This window comes from Capra hircus, chromosome 12 (assembly GCF_001704415.2).
Source record: "Capra hircus breed San Clemente chromosome 12, ASM170441v1, whole genome shotgun sequence".
NCBI classification, from domain to species: domain Eukaryota; kingdom Metazoa; phylum Chordata; class Mammalia; order Artiodactyla; family Bovidae; genus Capra; species Capra hircus.
Genome location: NC_030819.1, coordinates 13,978,593 through 14,002,494, shown reverse-complemented (window position 1 = coordinate 14,002,494; position 23,902 = coordinate 13,978,593). Strand labels below are relative to the sequence as shown.

General features: G+C 42.0%; 1 protein-coding gene across 1 annotated transcript in view; it reads right to left on the bottom strand.

The window, feature by feature from the left end:
* LOC108637252 (multidrug resistance-associated protein 4-like) overlaps window positions 1,535–23,902 on the bottom strand; it is a gene marked incomplete at its 5' end in the record, with an annotated part of 74,948 nt that continues 52,580 nt past the window's right edge. Inside the window, 6 exon segments of the mRNA XM_018056294.1 lie at window positions 1,535–1,645; window positions 2,645–2,836; window positions 3,724–3,824; window positions 4,832–4,942; window positions 6,315–6,434; window positions 14,913–15,063. Coding sequence (XP_017911783.1) covers window positions 1,535–1,645; window positions 2,645–2,836; window positions 3,724–3,824; window positions 4,832–4,942; window positions 6,315–6,434; window positions 14,913–15,063 — 786 coding nt within the window.

Sequence of the window (23,902 nt, the reverse complement as noted above, 5' to 3'; positions counted from 1 at the left end):
TGTCCATATAGTCAAAGCTATGGTTTTACCAATAGACGTGTATGGATGTGAAAGTTGGACAATAAAGAAGGCTGAATGCCAGAGAATTGATGCTTCTGAGCTGTGGTATTGGAGAAGACTCTTGAAAGTCCCTTGGACTGCAAGGAGATCCAACCAGGAATCAGTCCTGCATGAACCCTAAGGGAAATCAGTCCTGAATATTCATTGGAAGGACTGATGGTAAAGCTGAATCTCCAATACTTTGGCCTCATGATATGAAGAACTGATTCATTTGAAAAGATCCTGATGCTGGGAAAGATTGAAGGCAGGAAGAGAAGGGGACGACAGCAGATGAGATGGTTGGATGGCATCACCGACTTGATGGATGTGAGTTTAAGCAAGCTCCGGGAGTTGGTGATGAACAGGGAAGCCTGGTGTGCTGCAGTCCATGGGGTCACAGAGAGTCAGACATGACTAAGTGACTGACCTGAATTGAATAATTTTTAAGAGGACAGTTTAGTGTTAAGTGCATTCACACCGTTAAACCAATCTCCAGAATATTTCCTGTCATGTAAAACTGAAATTCTGTACCCAATAAACTCAGCTCCCTATCCCTCTCACTCCAGTCCCTGGCTACCAATATTCTACTGTCTGTCTTTATAAATTTGACTGCCCTAGGATTCTCATACATGGAATCATATAGTATTCATTCCTTTTGTTTCTAGCTTATTTCACTTAACATGATGTCCTCAAGGCTCACCTATAGATTAGAATTTTCTTTCTTTTTAAGGTTGAATAATAATATTTCATTGTAGGGATATACTATATTGTAAAAAAGTGAATTCGCTCAGTCATGTCCAACTCTTTGCGACTCCACAGACAGCAGGCTCCCCCATCCATGGGATTTTCTAGGCAAGAGTACTGGAGTGGGTTGCCATTTCCTTCTCCAAAGAACAACCCGGGGATCGAACCCAGGTCTCCCACATTGTAGACAGACGCTTTCCGTCTGAGCCACCACTTGATCTTAGCCAAAAGGCCAAGATTTGTTTATCTACTCATCTGATGATAGATATTAATACTTGGGATTCTTCCAGCTTTTGGCTACTGTGAATAATACTGCTATGAACATAGGTATATCATACATGCTATCTTTAAAGAATATATATAATGCGGATTAAAAATCAAAGATCTTTCAGAAGCAGATACATTAAGATTAACTCAGAAGATGAGGGGGCTTCCCTGGTGGCTCAGACAGTAAGGAATCCAGCTGCAATGCAGGAGACCGGGGTTTGATTCCCGGGTGGGAAAGATGCTCTGGAGAAGCAAATGGCAACCCACTCCAATAATCTTGCCTGGAGAATTCCATGGACACACAGTCCATGGAGTCGCAAAGAGTCAGATATGACTGAGCGAGTAACACTTTCACTCAGAAAGTGAGATTTTCCACCAGCCTCATGACAGAAGGGAAGGGGCAGCATGTGCACCCTGGGAGCAGGGAGGGCATGTTGCTTTGGGAGAATCTACACAGGAGCTGGGTGCAGAGCGGGTGGGAATGTTAGGACCCAAGGATGGCGAGGGAGGTGGGGAAGAGCGTCCTACGACTTTGTCTGTTCTGGTTTAGTCTCTTCTTCAAGCTTCTCTCCTGGTCTGAGTTGGGAGACCCAAGCTGAGTGTGAAAGGAACGTCACCAGCAGGCACGGATGCTGGCAGGACCGGGACACAAACCTCTCTATCGTCTCCCACATGGATCCTCCTCTGTTCCTTTTGGGTTGCTTTCATCTACTTTAAGCAAATCTCTGGGCCCTGCCTCCATGGGGGCTTTGGTTCCTCAGCCCTGACTGAGTCACAATTCTGGGCTCTTCTCTGATGGTCACACAGTCCCTGTTTGGAGAGGACCTGGGGCTGAACTATGGTTTGAGCATCATCTTACCCAGGCCAGTAAGGATCAGATGTGTGCTAAAGAAAGAAGCAGCCTGTGGGGTGAGAGCAGGGGGATGACAGCTAAGTGTGGATGAGTGGAAGACAAGTCTATGGGAGGGGCAAGAGATAGAGGAGGAGGCTGCACCTGAAAGGCATCATGGGAGGAAGAGAAGTTTCCAGAAGTACAAAGAAGAAAAGATGGCAAGAAATGAGATATAGGAGAGTTAGAGACAGGGAGCCAGGGCTGCCTTCAAAGACTCCTCATGAATAATCAGGTAAAACATATAGTATCCCGGCTCAGGTTAAGTTCCAGGTCCAGGGCCCAGGGCCCTCCAACCACCATGAGGGAGAAAGAAATGCTGGGGCCCCCCTTCCATGGTCAATTTCCAAGAATGATGCGCTTCTCATGTCACTACACAACTTCCCAGGTGGCACTAGTGGTAAAGAACCTGCTTCAATGCAGGAAACGTAAGAGATGCGGGTTTGATCACTGGGTTGAAAAGGTCCCCTGGAGGAGTATATGGCAACCTACTCCAGTATTCTTGCCTGAAGAATTCCATGGATGGAGGAGCCTAATGAGCTACAGCCCATGGGGTTGCAAAGACTTGGACACAACTGAAGCAACTTATTGAACGTGCATCCTTGAGGAACAAAGAGTCCCCTGACACAGCAACAAGGAAGCCAAGAACAAATAGGGTGCTAATTCTTAAGCTGGATTTTAAAGATACAACTGGGTTAAACAAACCTTTTTTCCTGATTCAATGACTGCGGTCAGGTTCTCCAGTACCAGAGGCCCATCTAAGTTGTGCCTGAAGTTAACAGTGTGAAACCAAATCCTTCCTTCATTAGTCCAGGGTGGCGGGGGACGATCCTTGTATTCCCAGGGAGCTTCTTTCTCAAGGTCTAAATATTCCATCACTCTTTCTACTGAAATCATCTGAAACACACATCACATCACATGGGTCAGGACACAGGGTCTGATTTATAGGTATTCCGAGATTGTAAATGAGATGTTCTGCTTTTACACATAATTGGTTTTAAATATCTCACATCTTATCATTCCCAAAGGATGGAAATAGGAGTTTGATGAGGCCTTGATGATTTCTAAACTTGTTCATCATCTTGTAATACTTTCATTTAGGATTTCATCCTTAAACATCATATTAAAACTAAAAGAATTATAGAACTGAATGATAAAATTTTATTTACCTACTTTTTCCATATGGATAAAAGAAACAAGGTAATTTTGTTAAAGAAAAGAATACTTATGGACACCAATCGGTAATGTGTGGCTACAAAAGGGCCATTCTGAGAAGCAGCTTATCCTACCAGAAAGAAGGGACATTAGCAAATTCAGATGTTCAACACATACAGGAATAAATGCTAAAACAAAGTAGGTGTACCTATTAATTAAACAAACAAAAATCCCTCAAAATACTGAATCATTTTACCAAGAATGGGAATTATCTATTAAGAAGCAAAAATAAACAAGTTCCTAAGAAATTAGCATATACTCTCTCTAGAATTTCAGAACCTTCCCCCTACTTTCATTATACTTAAAGAGTATAATAATGAAGAGACGTTTATTTTACTTGAAGACAGCGTAAATGAATATAAAACCTGCCAATGTGACATACATAAGATTAAGAATAACGTGTATAGATTTTATTTTACATTGACTTTAACCACATGGAGAAGGATACAGAAAACTCTGTTAGCTATGATGTAAAAATAACAGCTTTAATATTTTATATAAGAACTGCTTTTATGCCATTTAATGGCAAGGAGACTTGAAAGGGCTAAGAAGGTTAAAATAAACATCACCAGGTTCTCAACTTCGGTCCTTTGCCTGACGCACCGCTGGAACATCCCTGTGAGTGTGAGGGCAAGAGACAGGACCAGGCCAACCTGCCCGGGAGTCAAAGCTAAATGAGGAAGAAGGAGAATAAAGTCAGTCCTGTTCTTAACCCCTCACCTAGCTCCTTCTGTCACTTTATGAAGCAGACTCCTTTATAATATTTAAATCATTTGTACATAATGATAATATGACACATATTTTACTATGTCTTGATTGAGACCATGATACAATGGAAAAAACAATTTGAGAGATGTTATGGGGAGGGAGGTGGGAGGGGGGTTCATGTTTGGGAACGCATGTAAGAATTAAAGATTTTAAAATTTAAAAAATAAAAAACTAAAAAAAAAAAAAAAAAAGACGACAAAATGAGTTTATCAATCCCAGCAGGACTGACACACTTGACAGCATTCCAAAGATGAGGAATCATGTCATTATTCTGACTTTCATCATTAGGGTTTCAAGAACCTTTATATAAATTTCACTTTCTATATTCAAGGCAGCTGCCATTGAAACCAGGAAAAACAAGACAATGGGTTCTAAGAGTCAGTGCTTTTAAGTCTAAACTGCTACTCTCCTTGCTCCTTATTAAAGATTTTGATTCAGTGCTATTACTATGGAATAGAAATGGTGAATTCATGGCACAGATGCCGACACCTGCTCATCTGGTACCCACACAGCAGGGAGGACACTGTTCTTTCCTACAGAGAATCTTTCTCACCTCAGTGAATCAGGCACCTGCAACTAAGAGATTCAGGTAGCCCAAAAGCTAACTGGACAAAAGCTGAATATAATAGCAAACTTGGTTTTCTCCTCCCAACACTACCTGGAATGTTCAGCTAGTCAGCTTGCTACATTGCATAGACCTCAACCCATTCAAAGAAAGAGATAAAAAGGTCTCATCCAGACACAAATGATTTCATATAGACAATGCAGTGGAATCCTATACTGCAAACACTAATTCATTAGAGCCAAACAGTATATACTAGACAAGACAGCAAGAGCTTTATTTATTACATGTAAATGAAACTATAAACTGTATTCACATTATAAGTAGTTACTCACATCTATACTTACCATCTGCAAGAATCAGGGACACAAAGGCAACAACAGTGACGAAGATTGCACAGGTGACATCTAGATACACAGCGAGCCATCGGGACATTGTCAAAAGCAGGAACCAAGCCTCTGCATTTGTGAACCGTAATAAGTATAATAAATCAGTAGAACAGCCATGTTAGCTGCTTCAAATGAGAAACAGCATTTTGTTCAGTTGAGCAACTGAAGATTTTTACACAAGTAGGATAACAAAGTTATACACCCAGGAGCCCAAAGAGTCCAGAAAGCTAGGTTTTGACATGACAAGATCTGACACACACAGAAATCAGTCCAGGGGCTCTGTAGGAAGCATACACTGAAAAATTCAATGCACAGGTTATAAACAAAAGTTTCACCCTGAGAAAGAAGATGGGAAAACAGTCTCATCAGTGCCTTTCCTACAGTGCCGGGCCTCAACCTGCAGATCACCCTCTCACATGTTGACTATTCCCAGCTCTCTGATGCAGAGAGCACAGCTCACACTGTTTCCAGCACCTTCTGCGATTCCTACAGGGCCCTGCACAGTGTTTACTCTTCAGAGCGAGTGTGTAAATAACCATCAGCTCACAGGACCTGCATGTGGCATTTAAAATGCCTTTTTATCTTCAAAATACAATATAGATTGACTGAAGATACAGGCCAGGATTTTATAGACTTAGAGTAAAATCTGAAATTTCTACCTAGAGCAAATCTTCACTGACACAAAGAATAATATACATGGAGAGAACAGCAAATATGATGATCAGGAAGTTATTTTCCTCAGTCAGGCTTGACATGCTTTGAAAGGAGAGCTGACAACTATAGCCTGGAAGCCAGGAATGTCTAGCACCTGGTTCCATAGTGAAGTTTTAGTGGCTCACAGGCATGGCCATTTGCTGATGTATTTATTATCTTTGCCATCCTTTGTGCTACAACAGGAAGCTTGAGAAGTTACAATAGACACAGGACAGCACACAAAGCTGGCTCTTTGCTGACTCCTGCCCTGAAGAGAGGGGCTTCCCTTGTAGCTCAGTCAGTAAAGAATCTGTCTGCAGTGCAGGAGACCCGGGCTCGATCCCTGGGTTGGGAAGATCCCCTGGAGAAGGAAATGGCAACCCACTCCAGTATCCTTGCCTGGAAAATCTCATGGACAGAGGAGCCTGGTGGACTGCAGCCCATGCGGTCACAAAGAGTCGGGCACGACTGAGTGACTAACACTAACACTAGCCCTAAGAGACAGAAAACCACAGGGCACAGTGATGGAAGGACAACACAAGCCAGTCAGGGGAGGCAAGCAGGGGATGAAAGGGAAGAGGGGCACATAGAGGGTTGGTGAGAGCAAGAGGTGGGGGAGGCAGGTGTGCAGAGGGGGCCGTGGGGCAGCACATGAAAGTGCTGGCCAGCCAGGGCACCTGAGAGGAAAGTCAGGCCTCAGGAGACAGAACACCCCATCCTTTGAAATCATCTCCAGAAACTTACAGACCTGAGTGCAAATCCTGATATGCATCAAACAGCTCCTGAAAACTCTGTTCAGCTTTGTATGCCCGGATGGTCCAGAGTCCCCGGAGAGAAGATGCTAAGTGTGAAAATACCGGGCTCCGTGCTGTGGAAGCAGAGACAGACACATGACAGAGAAAGTCAGGGAGGCTGGATGTGAGGAAGCCAGCACCCTCTCATGCTCTGTGGTCACACATCCCACCAAAGGGCACACCCAGGGCTTCCTGGAGGGCTGCCTGGGAGAGAAAGGATGATGCCCCTTCAGAGAGAATCCTCCACGTGACCCTCGAATTCATGCTCACACCAACCTTCACTTTAACAACCTGGAAATGAAAGATTCTCTTTGAAACCCCCACCCCCTGCTTTTTTTTAAACAAATGCAAATTACAACTAGATTTAGATAAATAAATTCTTTACTAGCTTATTCATCAAGGTCCTCCTCAGCATACACCTCTCCAAATTAAAGAAATGTATATGTGTCTATATATATGCATGGTTGAATTACAATATTTCAGGTATACAACATAGTGATGTGGTTATTTTTTTTCTGATTATATCCCATTATAGGATTGCTCAGTAGTTTAAGAATTCACCTGCAATGTAGGAAACACAGGAGATGTGGGTTCGATCCTTGGGTTGAGAAGATCCCCTGGAGGAAGAAGTAGCAACCCACTCCAGTATTCTTGCCAAAAGAATCCCATGGACAGTGGAGCCTGGTGGGCTATGGTCCGTAGGGTTGAAAGAGTTGGCCGTGACTAAGCGACCAACATGAGCACAAGTGAGGCTAGAACTGTTCCTAGATAGGTTATTACAAGATATTAAGTAAAATTCCCTGCACTGTATAGTAAATTCATGTTCCTTACCTATTTGGTGCACAATAGTGTGTACTTATTAATTCCATATTCCTAATTTTTTGCTCCTCTCCTGTCTTTGCCCTATGGTAACTGTAAGTTTGCTTTCTGTCTTTGAGTCTATTTCTGTTTTGTATATATATTAGTCTATATTATTCTTTGGATTCTACATAGAAGAGATATCATATAGTATTTGTCTTTGTCTTACTTTCTTTACCAAGAATAATATCCTTCTATGTCCATACATGTTGCTACAAGTGGCAACATTTCATTCTTTTCCATGACTGAGTAAGTACTACTAATTTTTGAGTCAGTAGCACTTCAAAATTTAATTCTCCATGAGAGTCCTCACCACCCCGAATTTTGCTGAGCTCCCTGTGTGCTGTCTCCACCTCAGATGAGTAGCCTAAGGGCTGGGATAGAGTCAGTACATGCCCCACCCTGCACCACAGCCAGACCCAGGACAGGGTGAGACGAGTAAAGGAGCGGACAGTCTGACATGTCCCCCATCCTGGGCCTCCCCCTGCACCTGCGCCAGGAGCCTCTGTGGGGTCATGGAGCACCTGGTGCTGCACCACCCTGTGCCCTCAGGACCCGGCAGACGAGGAACCTGTGAATGGTCTTGACATCCGCTCGGGGAACCTGATGGATGTTTTTATATTTGCTGGATGCATGTCCTGGTGTTTGGAGGTCACTGTAAGGTGTGACACTCACATCACCCTTTGAGAATCTGACAGTAGCCTTAGTGTCCATTTTCTTGTGAGTGACTCCATGTGGTTTGGGGCCTGAAGTCACATGACTGACCATTCATTTCCTGCCATCTTCTCTAAGAGCACACTGACCACGAGCACCAGGGTCAGGCTCCTGCCCATCAGGGAACATGTGGCCTGCAGGCTTCCTGGCAGGAAGGACCCTTACGGTTCTCATTCCCCACCAGGAACAAGGCTGTAACTTGCTGTTGTCAGAGGCAGATAGTGAGCCTGCGACCTCTGTCTGGGATGAGTAATAACTTGTGCTTTATCACCAGAAAATACTGACATCACTTTGTTACCTACCTATGAATCTCCTAGAGAAGACCTATAAGTAAAACTTGGATGTTTTGAGGAAGTTAGGGTCACTTTTCATACAGGAGGATACAGAAACTTTTTTAAATGATGGGGGGAAAAGAACCAAAGTGGAAACAACAAATTATTTTCAGGACCTGACTCTTTAGCCTGGCAACAAAATGCCTATCTGGGTGACGGTTCAGTCGGTACCAACAAGCATATGGGCACTGCAGCTGTGTGTGTGTATGGGAGAAGCCTGGGGTACAAATGAGCAAAGACATAGAACCACCTCCTGTGTTTAGCGTCCCTGGTTCTACAAGCAGGAAAGCACAGGCTTCCTCCTGTGAGACACGGGGCTCAGAGCAGGTGGGAAGCCCTGGGCTGGGGGCAGACAGTCTGGGCTGGGGGGCATCTGTCCATCCACTCAGTCCTGGGTTGTTTCCACCTGTGACATCTGACCAGGAACCATAATTATTAGGATCCCCCACCTGTGATGGAAAAAATAAAATTAAAACCTCTGAACCAGAACAAGATATAATATTTCCCCTTTGTACTTTATTTAGGCAAAGAGCCTAAAGTGATTTGGTGGTGTTTATGACTGTATAGTTACATGTCTGTTATCTTATTCCAGCACCAACATTGGTCTCTCTGTCCATCCTATTAACGTTTAATTTTAGCTTCCTATAACTTTGCACTTTTAAGAGCAACATGAACACAGACTGAGCTCATGCTCCAAATAAGAAAGGCTGGGAGCTCCGCACAGGCCTTTTCTGCAGCCCCAGCAGCTGTGCCAACTCACCCGCAGAACTCGCTCCATCTGGAAGCAGGGTGCTCACAGCGATGATGCAGGTGAATTCTGAGCCCATCATCCTGTCAGGAGGATGCCAGAGTCTAGCTCCAGAGAGCACAGAAAATTCACTAGAATCAGACTCTCACTTCCACAGCAAATGTTGTGATGTCATCACAGACAAGGCTTCTGAGGAGGAAGCATGTGGCTGTTCACCCAGGGAGAGTCCTGGAACGAACTCTTCACCTTGGCCTCCCTCACCTGCTTCCCTGTCAGGAGATCAAAGGGCAGCTGATTTTCTCCAGCGGGGAGGGTGGGATCGACTTTAGAAGTCTGTGTCACCCCGTTTAAACACCAGGAAACTCAAAGACCCCATCACCTACTTCACCTCATATCCAACAGTTACAGTGGTCTAAGGGAATGCAGACTAGTAAAAATCTATCCTGTTTCTTTCAAACCCCACTTAGGGCTGAGCAGGATGCCAGGGTGAGTGAACTGGAGGGTCTCCACAGAAGATTAACTGGTACATGGGAGTGGGGATCAAGGCCCTGGTCTTATCTTGGGCAGTGAAATACCCTCTTTCCCACAAACACTGAGTTCGCTATCCTATAAGAGCCATGGCATCCGTCTGCAGTCACACACACTTGTAACCCTACCTTTTATACGACTGACAGCTGTGTTTCCACAACCCTGAAGATTCTTAAGAACACACCCCACGAAGACTGAAAATCTTCCCTGGCAGGAGGAGGGCAGAGAGGTCCATATGCAAGGACCCTCAGCTGACAGCCCTGCTGCGGGTTGTCATTCACTCTGTGTTCTGAATTCCTTCATGTTCAAGGTTCTGGAGTCTTTGGTAGTAGTCTGCAAGCACTTGACAAGCACTGACTCAAGAAACCCTCATGAGACTTCCAGAGACTGAGGGATTAAGAGCACTCCCTGCCCAGGATTAAGTAACCCACCTAAGCGGTAGAGCAGATGTCAGACACAACTCTGTTTTAATCCCATGGTTTTGCTTTTAATCACAACTGCAATGTCTCAGAGGGAGAATAATGAGGGTTAAGAATGCACATGTGTGATTAAATACATTTTTCTCTAGACTTTATGTTCAGAAAACCCCAAATCTTCCTTAGCTAATATCCAACAGCCTTAGTCATTACTGCATATCTTACTGAGCACCTGAAGTTGAATAAAGTCCCTGGGAATCTGGTATGAGAACACTTAAAACAGCAGACATGAGGATCCAGGTCTGAATACACGTGACAAACGTGCTAACCTACTGCCAGCAATGCCTGTGGCAGACATTGCTAGTTGATCACAAAACCCTTTCAGACAGAATTTGGATACGGCTTCATCATTCAGGCACTGCTAAATGCGAAGAGTTGTTTAGACCATTTAAAAGAATGAAATAATGCCATTTTTAGCCACATGGATAGACCTAGAGAGTGTCGTTACTTACTGAATTAAGTATATCAGACAGGGAGAAATATCATATGACATCCCTTATATGTGGAATCTAAAAAAATGAAATAAATGAACTTACTTAAAAACAGAAAGAGACTCAGACTGAGACAATGAACTTATGGTTTCTGGGAGGAAGGATGCGAGGAAGGGATAGTTAGGGAGTTTGGGATAGACATGTACATACTGCTATATTTAAAACAAATAACCAACAAGGGCCTATTTTGTACAGTACATGGAGTGTTATGTGACAGCCTGGAAGGGAGGGGAGTTTGGGGGGAATGGATACAAATATATGTACGGCTGAGTCTCTTCACTGCTCGCCTGAAACCATCACAACATTACTTGTTATTTGCCTCTACCCCAATACAAAATTAAAAGTTTTAAAATCAAACAATAAGAGTTAGCTAGAGAAAGGCAACCAAATGCCATCCAGATTTTATGCACTGTTCTGTGACTGCTGTTATGCTCACTTTTGCAAAAATGTACCCAATAAACCCATTAAAAGCAGCTACATAATTGTCATTAAGCTGAAAAAAAAAGTCAGCCTAAGCATCAGAGGCAGCTTGGCAGTAGGATCTGAAACTAAACCTCAAGACGTCAGTAGTCCTTCATAGCACAAGGATGAAGCAAGTTTAAGCCTTCTGAATACAGCAGTCAGGTGTCCCGGTTTTTACTGGTGCCTTCAGCAGTGACCTTAAGACCTATCATCAGTTACTGTTTCAAGAAAACAGTAGTATTATTTGTGGCACAGACACCCAACCCCCACCCCACCCCCGCCACCACCTAGAGGGAGAAAATAAGACAGTTCTAATTAACTGGTCATCACATTTGGTTATATGCGGTGTGGAGGAAGGGGTATCTGGATTGAATAGATTGTTGTCTAATGTTCTTGCAGCATGCTATGATGCAAAAAAAAAAAAAAAAAAAAAAAACAATATTCCACAAGGATGGGGCCAAAGTTCTCAGACTCTCCAGATCAAACACTGAGAAAACCCAGTAGTTAAGGTTAGCCACTCAGTTGTGTCTGATCCCTTGCAAGCCCATGGACTGCAGGACGCCAGGCTGCCCTGTCCATCACCAATTCCTGGAGCTTGCTCAAACTCATGTACATTAAGTCAGTGATGCCATCCAACCATCTCATCCTCTGTCGTACCCTTCTCTTCCTGCCTTCAATCTTTTCAAGCATTGGGGTCTGTTCCAATCAGTCAGTTCTTTGCATCAAGTGACCAAAGTATTGGAGTTTCAGCTTCAGCATCAGTCTTTCCAATGAATTATCAGTGTTGACGTCCTTTAGGATTGACTGGTTTCATCTCCTTGCTGTCCAAGGGAATCCCAAGAATCTTCTGCAATACCACAGTTCAAAAGCATCAATTCTTCAGTGCTCAGCTTTCTTTATAGTCCAATTCTCATATCCATACATGACTACTGGAAAAAACATAGCCTTGACTAGATGGACCTTGCTGGCAAATGTCTCTGCTTTTTAATATGCTGTCTAGGTTGTCCATAACTTTTCTTCCAAGGGGTAAGTGTCTTTTAATTTCATGGCTGCAATCACCATCAGCAGTGATTTTGGAGCCCAGAAAAATAAAGTCAGCCACTATTTCCATTGTTTCCACATCTATTTGCCATGAAGTGGTGGGACTGGATGCCATGATCTTAGTTTTTTGAATGTTGAGCTTACAGTCAACTTTTTCACTCTCTTCTTTCACTTTTATCAAGAGACTCTTTAGTTCATCTTCACTTTCTGCCATAAGGGTGGTGTTATCTACATATCTGAGGTTACTGATATTTCTCCTGGAAATCTTGATTCCAGCTTCTGCTTCATCCAGCCATGCATTTTGTATGATGTACTCTGCATGTAAGTTAAATAAGCAAGGTGACAATGTACAGCCTTAACGTACACTTTTCCTGACTTGGAACCAGTCTGTTGTTCCATGTACAGTTCTAACTGTTGCTTCTTGACCTGCATACAGATTTCTCAAGAGGAAGATCAGGTGGTCTGGTAGTCCCATCTCTTTCAGAATTCTCCACAGTTTGTTGTGATCTACACAGTCAGAGGTTTTGGCGTAGTCAATAAAGCAGATGTTTTTTTGAAACTTTCTTGCTTTTTCGATGATCCACCGGATGCTGGCAATTTGATCTCTGGTTCCTCTGCCTTTTCTAAAACCAGCTTGAACATCTGGAAGCTCGTGGTTCACATATTGCTGAAGTCTGGCTTGGAGTACTTTCTCTTTAAAAAGCCTTAGGAAGTGCCCATCTTTTTTTTCTTATGGATGAGAAGTGGCCCTGGCATAAACCTTAGTCATAGGTTCCTTCTGGAACAACTTCTCTTTGAATGTACCAGAGATCTGCTTTGCAACAAGACTGTTGAATGGCTCCATTTCATGGTGCTCAGTTGTGTCTGACTCTTTGTGACCCCAGGGACTGTAGCCTATCAAGCTCCTCTGTCCATAGAATTTTCCAGGCAAGATTACCAGAGTGGGCTGCCACTTCCTACTCTAGGGGATCCTCCCGACATAGGGACTGAACCTGTGTCTCTTGCATCTCCTGCATTGCAGGAGGATTCTTTATCACTAGTGCCACCTGGGAAGCCCAACTCCATTTCATGAGCAGCCTCAAATCATAAAATGTGTGAGGTCTTGTCTACAGAAGACTGGATGGAGCTCTTCACTTCCTTTTCTGCCTCCCCACATCCTAACATCCTACCAACTCACATCAGCAGGACGTCATACATACCTGGACTCTACTGCTGTGCATCCCGTTCAAACACCTCTTAAGACCGGAACTCATGGGAGTTTAGCTGATTCCCCTGATGACCAAAATTTTTTCTATAGTTTTTATGAAAACAACAACTACTCTATTATTCAAATACTTAGGATAAATGCCTCTTAAGAATTTATTATTAAAAAGAAAATATGCAAGTGCCACAATAAAAATCTCCTTTGTTTTGATGAACTTAGATTTTTTTTTTTTTCCACTTAGTATCTACTAGATACTAAGAACCATGGAACTCAATATACTTCTTTTCTTGGCTTGGTTTATGGAAAGTTCAGTAGTAACTATCCATGGTTAACGTTTGTGATATCAATACAAACATCTTCCTTCCTTTTGGGCTATTGTCCTTATACCTTCTAAAAAATACATTTAACAATTCTACTTTCCTTATGATTTCTTATGATTTTTAATATTGATGAAATATGTTTGTGCATTAATGAGATAAGCTCTGATATAACCTATGCTCTGTGAATAGCTGTAGAACAGAAGGATTGGTTATAAAATATATTCCCCATCAGTCAGCTACAAAGTTAGATGGAATACTAGACTGCATGCCTACTGGATAATCTTTTTAAGGGGATTATTTTCAGCATCATTTATATGAACAGCCTTGGGGATGGTAGAACACAAACAGTGTGTTCACCCAAAATACTGTTGATGATAAACAGTAAACCTGAAAATAACAGCACTTAGCTTTGTAAAACATTTACCAACTGCAACTTACTTGCCATCTTTTAGGTATGTGAAAAAATGTATTTTTCAAATGTATCATTTCTGGTATATGAGTATATTTCCTGATACCTCCTTTTCTTTTCCTAATCTTTTCCTTTCCTTGTCATTTCTAGTAACTCTGGGGTAAGAAAATTCTCCTATTTCCCTTGTATATTTGTTCCAGTATAATGAAATATTTTATTTTTAATAAAAGTATTTATAGAATGGCTGCTCTATTAGGAAGTATGTCATGAACAAGACATAAATGGTCCCTATCCTCAAATTCATCTGCTGCTGCTGCTAAATCAGTCAGTTGTGTCTGACTCTGTGTGACTTCACTGACTGTAGCCTATCAGGCTCCTCTGTCTGTGGGATTCTCCAGGCAAAAATATTGCAGTGGGTTGCCATTTCCTTCTCCAGGAGATCTTTCTGACCCAGGGATTGAACCTGTATCTCTTATGTCTCCTGCATTGGCAGGTAGGTTCTTTAGCACTAGTGCCAACTGGGAAGCTGACCTTGAACAAGTCGATATCTGGTGCCTCAGCCTTCCTGTCTGTGAAATGGAGAGATGCCAGACTGTCTCTGATGGTTAGGATGCCTCTTCCTTTGAAAGTCAGTGATGGCCCCCAAGTGCCTGCAAAATCTACACTTCCCAAGGATTCCACCCAGAAAGGCAGTGGATCTGGGATGTCTAAGAAGCAGGAGGTAAACAGTTCCCTGGAATCAGGATGTGGCAGGGCAAACTCACTTCTTTGTGCTAAAATGCAAAGCTACAGCTGACCTGCCACCTTAAGGGCCATGCTGAATAGGGCCCATAATATTCAATTACCTATCATTAACTTAGTGAGAAATTCCAGAAGACAGTCTGCAGGATTCCAGGGGTCTGGTTAATGAAAAGGCACAAAGGAAAGCCAGCCTACTTTGCCAAACCAACCTGAGAGTCCCGTACTCACTTGCACATTCCAGGCGTTTAACATCTCGTGAAGTTGCTGAGAAATATCTCTGGAGAAAAAAGAAAGTGATGCCAAGGGGAATCACGGGTATTACAATCCAAGGAATCACTGCCACCATCACGCCTACTACACCGATCACAAGTAAAAAAGCCTGAAACAGTGAAAATAGATACAGAGGTGTCTTTGTTAAGGATTTTTTTCAAAGATAAACTTTAATGTTTTGTTAGGATTAAACTCTTTTCCCAAAAGATGTGTTGGAATAATAGGGAATGTTTTTCCATCCAAAGAAATAAAATAATGCATGGTTCTCGTGGTATTTATTGCATGTGTCAAACACTATGAGGATAATTTTTCAGGTATTAGCTCCTTTGATACACTCAGTAGCCCTGTGAGGCAGGCATTACTACTTTTAACAGATGAGAGAATATTTAAAACTCCCAGGAAGAAAGACTTGAATACCAAACTATCAGGAGTCAATAGGTGTGACTAGAGATGAACGAGCAGGTATCACAGATGAGGAATCCAGAAGCCTCAGCTATACATGTCAGGTTATAGAAGTGGTTGATTATAAATTCAGTGTCCAGAAAAGTAGAGAAAAATTCAAATGCTGATCTTTGGAAGTAGAAATTCTCTTTGTTGGTTTTCAATGCATAGTTAATATTTACTGAGTGCTGACTGTGTACAGGGCCACACATTCAACACTTCACATGTATTAACTCTTTAATCCTCACAATAATCCTATATAGTAACAGTATTATCTCATTTTACAGATGGAGACACTGAGGTACATAGAGAAGAAAAACAACTTGATCAAGACTACAAAGCCTAAGTTGCAAATCTGGAGAGCCCATATCATGAGCTATTATGACACATTTAAGCTTGCCCCCAGTGTACATCCAAATTTCCGCCATTATGCTATGTAAAATGTCCATTTCAAAGTTTAATGATTAAACACCAACAGATACCATTTATGAGACGTTTACTGCATATAAGGCACTGTGCCAAGAATTCTATGAACACTCATTTAATCATCTCATCCCATAATGTGATTTTATCTTGGGAAATGACCTTGGTCTAAAAAGATGGCAGAAAGAATAGAAACCAAACATTACATGCTGCTGCTTTAAGTATCCATCTTTATAAGAAAAAGTATGATATCACAATGGACAACTTCAGGCGATAAGAATGCAATCAACACTTAGTGTCTGCCTGCTATGGAAATGGGATCGATACTAGGGGTGTGTAGATTCACATGGTCTGGATCAAGGCCTCTGAAGTTTATGATCTCAGGTGGAGACAAATCCATGACAATCTGCACAAGGCAGAGAGGACAGAGGAAACACAGGGAAGAATATGTGAACATTTTTAAAAGAAATCTAAGAAGAGACTGAAAACTGAATTTCACAGGCTGGTTTAACAGAGAGTGGCATGAATAATTTGCAGGTAGTAATCATACCTGATACAAATTTTGACCAAAAAGGAGGCAGGAGAAGGTTGAGATGCTTGTCTGAGTTAACACTGGTTTTTCTGGGTCCTCTCAGCCCAAGCACCTGTATCCCATGCTCTCCAACCCAGGGCCTGCCCCTCCTTGCCACCCAGGGCAACTGGCCCTGGTACATCTCTAAGGGATGGGTTAGGGTGGGTAATGCACACAGAGAATCGGGTTATCATTTCATAGCTCTTCCAGATCAGTTTTCTCAGAGGATCTTCATAACTATCTTGTGAATAAGAAAAGTAAGAACCATCATTTCCATTTGTAGATAAGAAGCATGAAGCTGGGAGAGCAAGTGAATGTCCTAAGTTTTTCCAGGAAGGACTGCAGGTCATGGAGAAAGACAGGAGTGGTTTGTACTCAGGTAATCCAAGAGCTACAGCTGCTGGAGGAGGAGCCTAGAAGGAGGAGGAATCTTCCAGAACTGTGACTCTGTGGCCAGGAGCCCTTGTGAAGCAAACTGCATTATCTGGATGGAGACCAATGTGCTTTCCCTGTTTCTCTCATCTGTGCCATGGTATCAATATAAAACTCAGAATGAAAAGGATGGAATCCTGAAGGAATAAATTCTAATCATAAATGAGGGGAAATAGGCCTGTCTGATCTCTCTCCTATTAGACCTCAGTTCAGCTGCTCAGTTGTATCCGACTGTTTGTGACTCCATGGGCTACAGCACGCCAGGCCTGCTGGTCTATCACCAACTCCCAGAGTTTACCCAAACTCATGTCCAACGAGTTGGTGATGCCATCCAACTATCTCATCCTCTGGTGTCCCCTTCTCCTCCTGCCTGCAATCTTTCGCAGCATCAGGGTCTTTTCCAATGAGTCACCTATTAGACCTACAGATGAACAATTTCTTAACAAACACTGGTTTAACCATGCATCCCACACTACTGCAATCTTCATGTTCATGGGGTGGTGTCCTTCCAGCTTCTCCCATGTCTGGTCTTAAGTAAAGTGACTAGGGGTGTCATCACTGGTTGTTAGGGAAAAAAACCTGCTGAAACATCAGTCAGGAAAAAATCCAAATTACAGTTTGTTGCTATTGTTTTTGTTTTGTTTTGGTTTTGTTTTGTTTTGTTTTAGCAAATTCACATTATTTGACTGGACAGTATTCACCAGTTTCAATCATCTGTTTCTACCCAATTAATGGCCTTTAATGATTAACCCAGCCTGCCACATAACCTGGGAAGTGACATAAGATCAAAATGAAGGGAGCTGTGCAAATGCTTTTTCCTTACATACGCATTAAAGATCAGTAACTATTGCTCTCAAAAGATGCCCAGTTAGGTTATGTCCTTCAGATTTCATGCCCCTAAATTCTGAAACAATTTAAATAGACCTTCTCTAAGAGTTTTCTTTCTACTTGAAGGGCATACTATAGTTAGCCTTATAGTAGATTAAATATTATATAAACACACACACACACATATATATACACACACATAATGTATAGGTTTACATATTAAGTATCTATGTATATATATTTAAAAATATTTTATTTATTTCCAGCTCTCTCAAACTATTTGCAAAAGTTGGTAGGAGGCAAAAATAGAATCTGAGCAAAAAGTCAACACTCTAACGAAGGAAACAGAATATTCTTAGGTGCAATAAACATCCCTTTCTTGAAGCCAATCTCATATCTTCCTTCCACATTCCCAGGATTCCAAGGAACCTAATTCAAGCTACACACACAATTCCTCCCATCCGAATGGATTTCAGGCCCATCTGATGGCCCACACCACCATGGCCAGTGCTTCTGTAGCAATTTCTCACGATGGCACTGAGACAATGATGTGTGCACAGGAAGAGATGTGTTGACCCAGAAGCAAGTGACCCAAGTCCTGATGCCCCAAGAAATAAGGGGAATCATTTTTTAATATGTTTATAGCCTATTTGGAGCACACCATTTGAGAATTCTATCAAAAGTCTATGATTCCATATGAGTAAATGTAAACATTCCATATGCCAGCAAATTTGGAAAACTCAGCAGTGGCCACAGGACTGGAAAAGGTCAGTTTTCATTCCAATCCCAAAGAAAGGCAATGCCAAAGAATGCTCAAACTACCCCACAATTGCACTCATCTCACACGCTAGTAAAGTAATGCTCAAATTCTCCAAGCCAGGCTTCAGCAATACGTGAACCATGAACTCCCTGATGTTCAAGCTGGTTTTAGAAAAGGCAGAGGAACCAAAGATCAAATTGCCAACATCCGCTGGATCATGGAAAAAGCAAGAGGGTTCCAGAAAAACATCTATTTCTATTTTATTGACTATGCCAAATCCTTTGACTGTGTGGATCACAATAAACTGTGGAAAATTCTGAAAAAGATGGGAATACCAGACCACCTGACCGGCCTCTTGAGAAATCTGTATGCAGGTCAGGAAGCAACAGTTAGAATTGGACATGGAACAACAGACTGGTTCCAAATAGGAAAAGGAGTATGTCAAGGCTGTATATTGTCACCCTGCTTATTTAACTTATATGCAGAGTACATCATGAGAAACGCTGGACTGGAAGAAACACAAGCTGGAATCAAGATTGCCAGGAGAAATATCAGTAACCTCAGATATGCAGATGACACCACCCTTATGGCAGAAAGTGAAGAGGAGCTAAAAAGCCTCTTGATGAAACTGAAAGAGGAGAGCAAAAAAGTTGGCTTAAAGCTCAACATTCAGAAAATGAAGATCATGGCATCCGGTCCCATCACTTCATGGGAAATAGATGGGGAAACAGTGGAAACAGTGTCAGACTTTATTTTTCTGGGCTCCAAAATCACTGCAGATGGTGACTGCAGCCATGAAATTAAAAGATGCTTGCTCCTTGGAAGAAAAGTTATGACCAACCTCGATAGTATATTAAAAAGCAGAGAGATTACTTTGCCGACTAAGGTCTGTCTAGTCAAGGCTATGGTATTTCCTGTGGTCATGTATGGATGTGAGAGTTGGACTGTGAAGAAGGATGAGCGCCGAAGAATAGATGCTTTTGAACTGTGGTGTTGGAGAAGACTCTTGAGAGTCCCTTGGACTGCAAGGAGATCCAACCAGTCCATTCTGAAGGAGATCAACCCTGGGATTTCTTTGGAAGAAATGATGCTGAAGCTGAAACTCCAGTACTTTGGCCACCTCATGAGAAAAGTTGACTCACTGGAAAAGACTCTGATGCTGGGAGGCATTGGGGGCAGGAGGAGAAAGGGACGACTGAGGATGAGATGGCTGGATGGCATCACAGACTCAATAGGCATGAGTCTGAGTGAACTCCGGGAGATAGTGATGAACAAGGAGGCGTGGTGTGCTGCGATTCATGGGGTCGCAAAGAGTCGGACATGACTGAGCGACTGAACTGAACTGAACTGAACTGAAACATTCAAGGATAGTATTTCACTTGAAAGTACCTGGTGAATTTTCACAAGTCAGAACGAATCCTTAGTTTACAGAGATGACAACATATACTTGGAGGGGAAATTCCATTAAACAGCCATTGAGTTATCTGAGACTATTAATTTTCAAGAGGGTTTACGGCCCACCCTAAATTAACAGGGATGGTAAGATCCCCCACCCACTTTTAATATTAGTAAAGCTGGAATACTGCAACACTATAAAAGGATGGTGGTGGGAATTAAATGAGATTATGTACATTAAGTGCTTACCAGTTTATGGATAACAAATATAAACTCGAAGTCCATTATTATCACATTTCAGTGTGCTCTGGGTCACAGCAGCCAGGGGAGGAGGGAACAGTGTATTACAGATTAAAGGGCTTAAAAAATCTTAGGAAGCTCATGAAGTTGGACCCTAAGAGGCTACTCATTCTAACCCCTGGAAATGCTGAGTACTATCCAAGGATATATCAGAGCAGGTGATGCTTTTGTTAGATGTGGTGATGATGTTTCATGTACAAAGTGACTGTGGCTTTTCTCTAGCCACAGAGAAAATTGAATCTAAGGTCTATTTTGTTTGAAGAATTTCTTTTAGAAATAATATGACCAATAAATCTCATTTAGTAGTTTTTGTCCTCTCTGTATTTTCTTTCCAATTCTAGGTCTTCCAAAAATTGATAATATTAAGGTTATGGCAGCAATTAAAGACTTTTTGAGATATTTATTTTCTTATTCCTTATTCTCTTTGTTTCAACTTCTGCTGATTCTTTGAGAAGACTTACTGTTATGAAACTGCTGAGAATTTAAGGAAAACTAAAGGAAAAGTGGAACACCTCTGAATTAACTAAACCAACCAAATTATTCAATTCAGTCCAAAGAGAAGATCAATTTGACTTTTTCTCTTTCATGTACCATGAACTAGTCTATTGATATCAAAGGAAGCACAAAAGCTAGAGTTTGTACACTATTGAATCTTAGGAAATTCAACTGTGCCCACTCCAGTTCAGCCTCTTGGTACAGGCAAACAGCCTGCTTAGGATGTCAGGATGACTAGAGCAGTCATCTTCCCATCTCCCATCCTCAGAAAGGATGCTGTCCTGTGAAGCTGTTTCTGACAAACCACAGTAAGTTCAGTCACTCAGTCGTGTCTGACTCTGCAATCCCATGGACTGCAGCATACCAGGTCTCCCTGTCTATCACCAACTCCTAGAACTTGCTCAAACTCATACCCGTCGAGTCAGTGATGCCATCCAACCATCTCATCCTCTGTCATCCCCTTCTCCTCCTGCCTTCAATCTTTCCCAGCATCAGGGTCTTTTCCAGTGAGTCAGTTTTTCGCATCAGGTGGCCAAAGTATTGGAGTTTCAGCATCAATCCTTCCAATGAATGTTCAGGACTGATCTCCTTTAGGATGGACTGATTGGATCTCCTTGCAGTCAGTCCAAGGGACTCTCAAGAGTCTTCTCAAACACCACAGTTCAAAAGCATCAATTCTTTGGTGCTCAGCTTTCTTTATAGTCCAACTCTGACATCAATACATGACTACCATAGCTTTGACTAGACAGACCTTTGTCAAGAAGTAATGTCTTTGCTTTTTAATATGCTGTCGAGGTTGGTCATAGCTTTTCTTCTAAGGAGCAAGCTTCTTTTAATTTCAAGGCTGCAGTCACCATCTGCAGTGATTTTGGAGCCCCCCAAAATGAATTCGATCATTGTTTCCACTCTTTCCCCGTCTACTTGCCATGAAATGATGGGACCAAATTCCATGATCTTCATATTTTGAGTCTGAATTTTAAGCCAGCTTTTTCACTCCTCTTTCACTTTCATCAAGAGGTTCTTTAGCTTCTCCTCATTTTCTTCCATAAAGGTGGTATCATCTGCATATCTGAAGTTAAAGACATTTCTCTTGGCAATTTTGATTTCAGTTTGTGCTTCATCCAGCCCAGCATTTCGCATGATATACTCTGCAAATAAGTTAAATAAGCAGGGTGACAATATACAGCCTTGACGTACTTTTTTCCCAATTTGGAACCAGTCTGTTGTTCTAACTGTTGCATCTTGATCTGCATACAGATTCTCAGGAGGCAGGTAACCCAGATAACCACAATGGTGTGATCACTCACCTAGAGCCAGACATCCTAGAATGTGAAGACAAGTAGGCCTTGGGAAGTATCATTACAAACAAAGCTAGTGGAGGTGATGGAATTCCAGCTGAGCTACTTCAATTCCTAAAAGATGATGCTGTTAGAGTGCTGCACTCAATATGCCAGCAAATTTCGAAAATGCAGCAGTAATCACAGGACTGGAAAAGGTCAATTATCATTCGAATCCCGAAGAAAGACAATGCCAAAGAATGCTCAAACTACCACAAAACTGTACTTGTCTCACACGGTAGCAAAATAATGCTCAAAATTCTCCAAGCTAGGCTTCAACAATACGTGAACTGAAAACTTCCAGATGCTCAAGCTGGATTTAGAAAAGACAGAGGAACTGTAGATAAAATTGCCAAAATCTGTTGGATCATAGGAAAAGCAAGAGAATTCCAGAAAAATATCTACATTATTATTGACAAACCACACTGTCATCTAAATAAATTGTTAATGAAGTATACACAAAAGCAGTAAAGAAACAGAAAAAATAATGCTTATGAAAAATGTTAATGGTTTTGCTTAAAAACCTGTTTAATCAAAAAATTTGAACACTATGAAACTGCTTTATTATTAGTGCCCAGGGCAAATGTTCTCATAATACTGAAAAAATTACACAATTCTCACCAAAAACTTCACAGATATTCTGCCCTCCCAAATACCAATAATGATGACATTTCGAGGCTTGGCATGTGTCCCACCTGTCAATTATTCCACAGGCCTTCTTTAATTTCATTCTCACAGCAAATCTGAGTAAGAAGGATTTTTCTCTCCTTTAATAAAACTGGAAAGTGATGCTCAGATAGATTTAGCAATTTGCCCAAAGTCAGGAACCCACCTGGAATGCAGGAGCCTAAGGAGATGTGGGTTCAATCCTTGGGTCAGAAAGATCCCTTAGAAGAGGAAATGGAAACCCACTTCATTATGCCTGCCTGGAAAATCTCATGGGCTCCCCAGAGGATACTGGTGGGCTACAGTCCATGGGTTCTCAAAGAGCCAGACACAACTGAGCAACTGAGCACACTGGTAATTCAGTCATTCTGACCCCAAGATTGTCCTTTTCATTTCTGCCCAATACTGTATCACAAATAAAGATAAAATTAATATCTAGATATACTCCCGGAGAAGGCAATGGCAACCCACTCCAGTACTCTTGCCTGGAAAATCCCATGGATGGAGGAGCCTTGTAGGCCAGTAGTCCATGGGGTTGCTAACAGTCAGACACAACTGAATGACTTCACTTTCCCTTTTCATGCATTAGAGAAGGAAATGGCAACCCACTACAGTGTTCTTGCCTGGAGAATCCCAGGGATGGTGGAGCCTGGTGGTCTGCTGTCTATGGGGTCGCACAGAGTCAGACACGACTGAGGCTACTTAGCAGCAGCAGCAGCAGATATACTCCATTATTATAGATTTCCTTCTGTCTGCATTTTCCAGTTTTGTTTCGTTTCTTGGGGTTGTATCTGCTTTCTCCCATGCAGGGATGACTTCCAGATTTCTTTTTATTAGGGAATAATAGCCTGCTCAGCTCACAGAGCAGACTCTTCATTAAAATGTCTTAAAAATGCTAATAGAGCATACTAACTTGTGTTGATTTAAGAATTATTATTTAAATTAAAAACAAAGGTTTTATGAGAAAGATGAGTTCTAAGCCCAGAACACAAAATGTCTTTGGTGGGGTGGGGTGGAAGCCCAATAATTTTAATACATACATAAATGCCAAGGACAAAAAATTAGGCTGAGTATTTTAAATGTTCAATATCTATATATGGGTGATAGTAAAAACACTAAATTTCCACAGGAAGACTCTACTGCTAGAATGAACACTATATTCTAATGCTGCAGATTTTAAATTTACCTCTTGAAGAAGGAATTCATAGGGCCTGGACCCCATCTTAGGCCAATTCATGCTGATCAGACTTGCCCACCTCTCCAATGGACTCTGGACTCTGTGCTTAGTGCCTATGGAAAC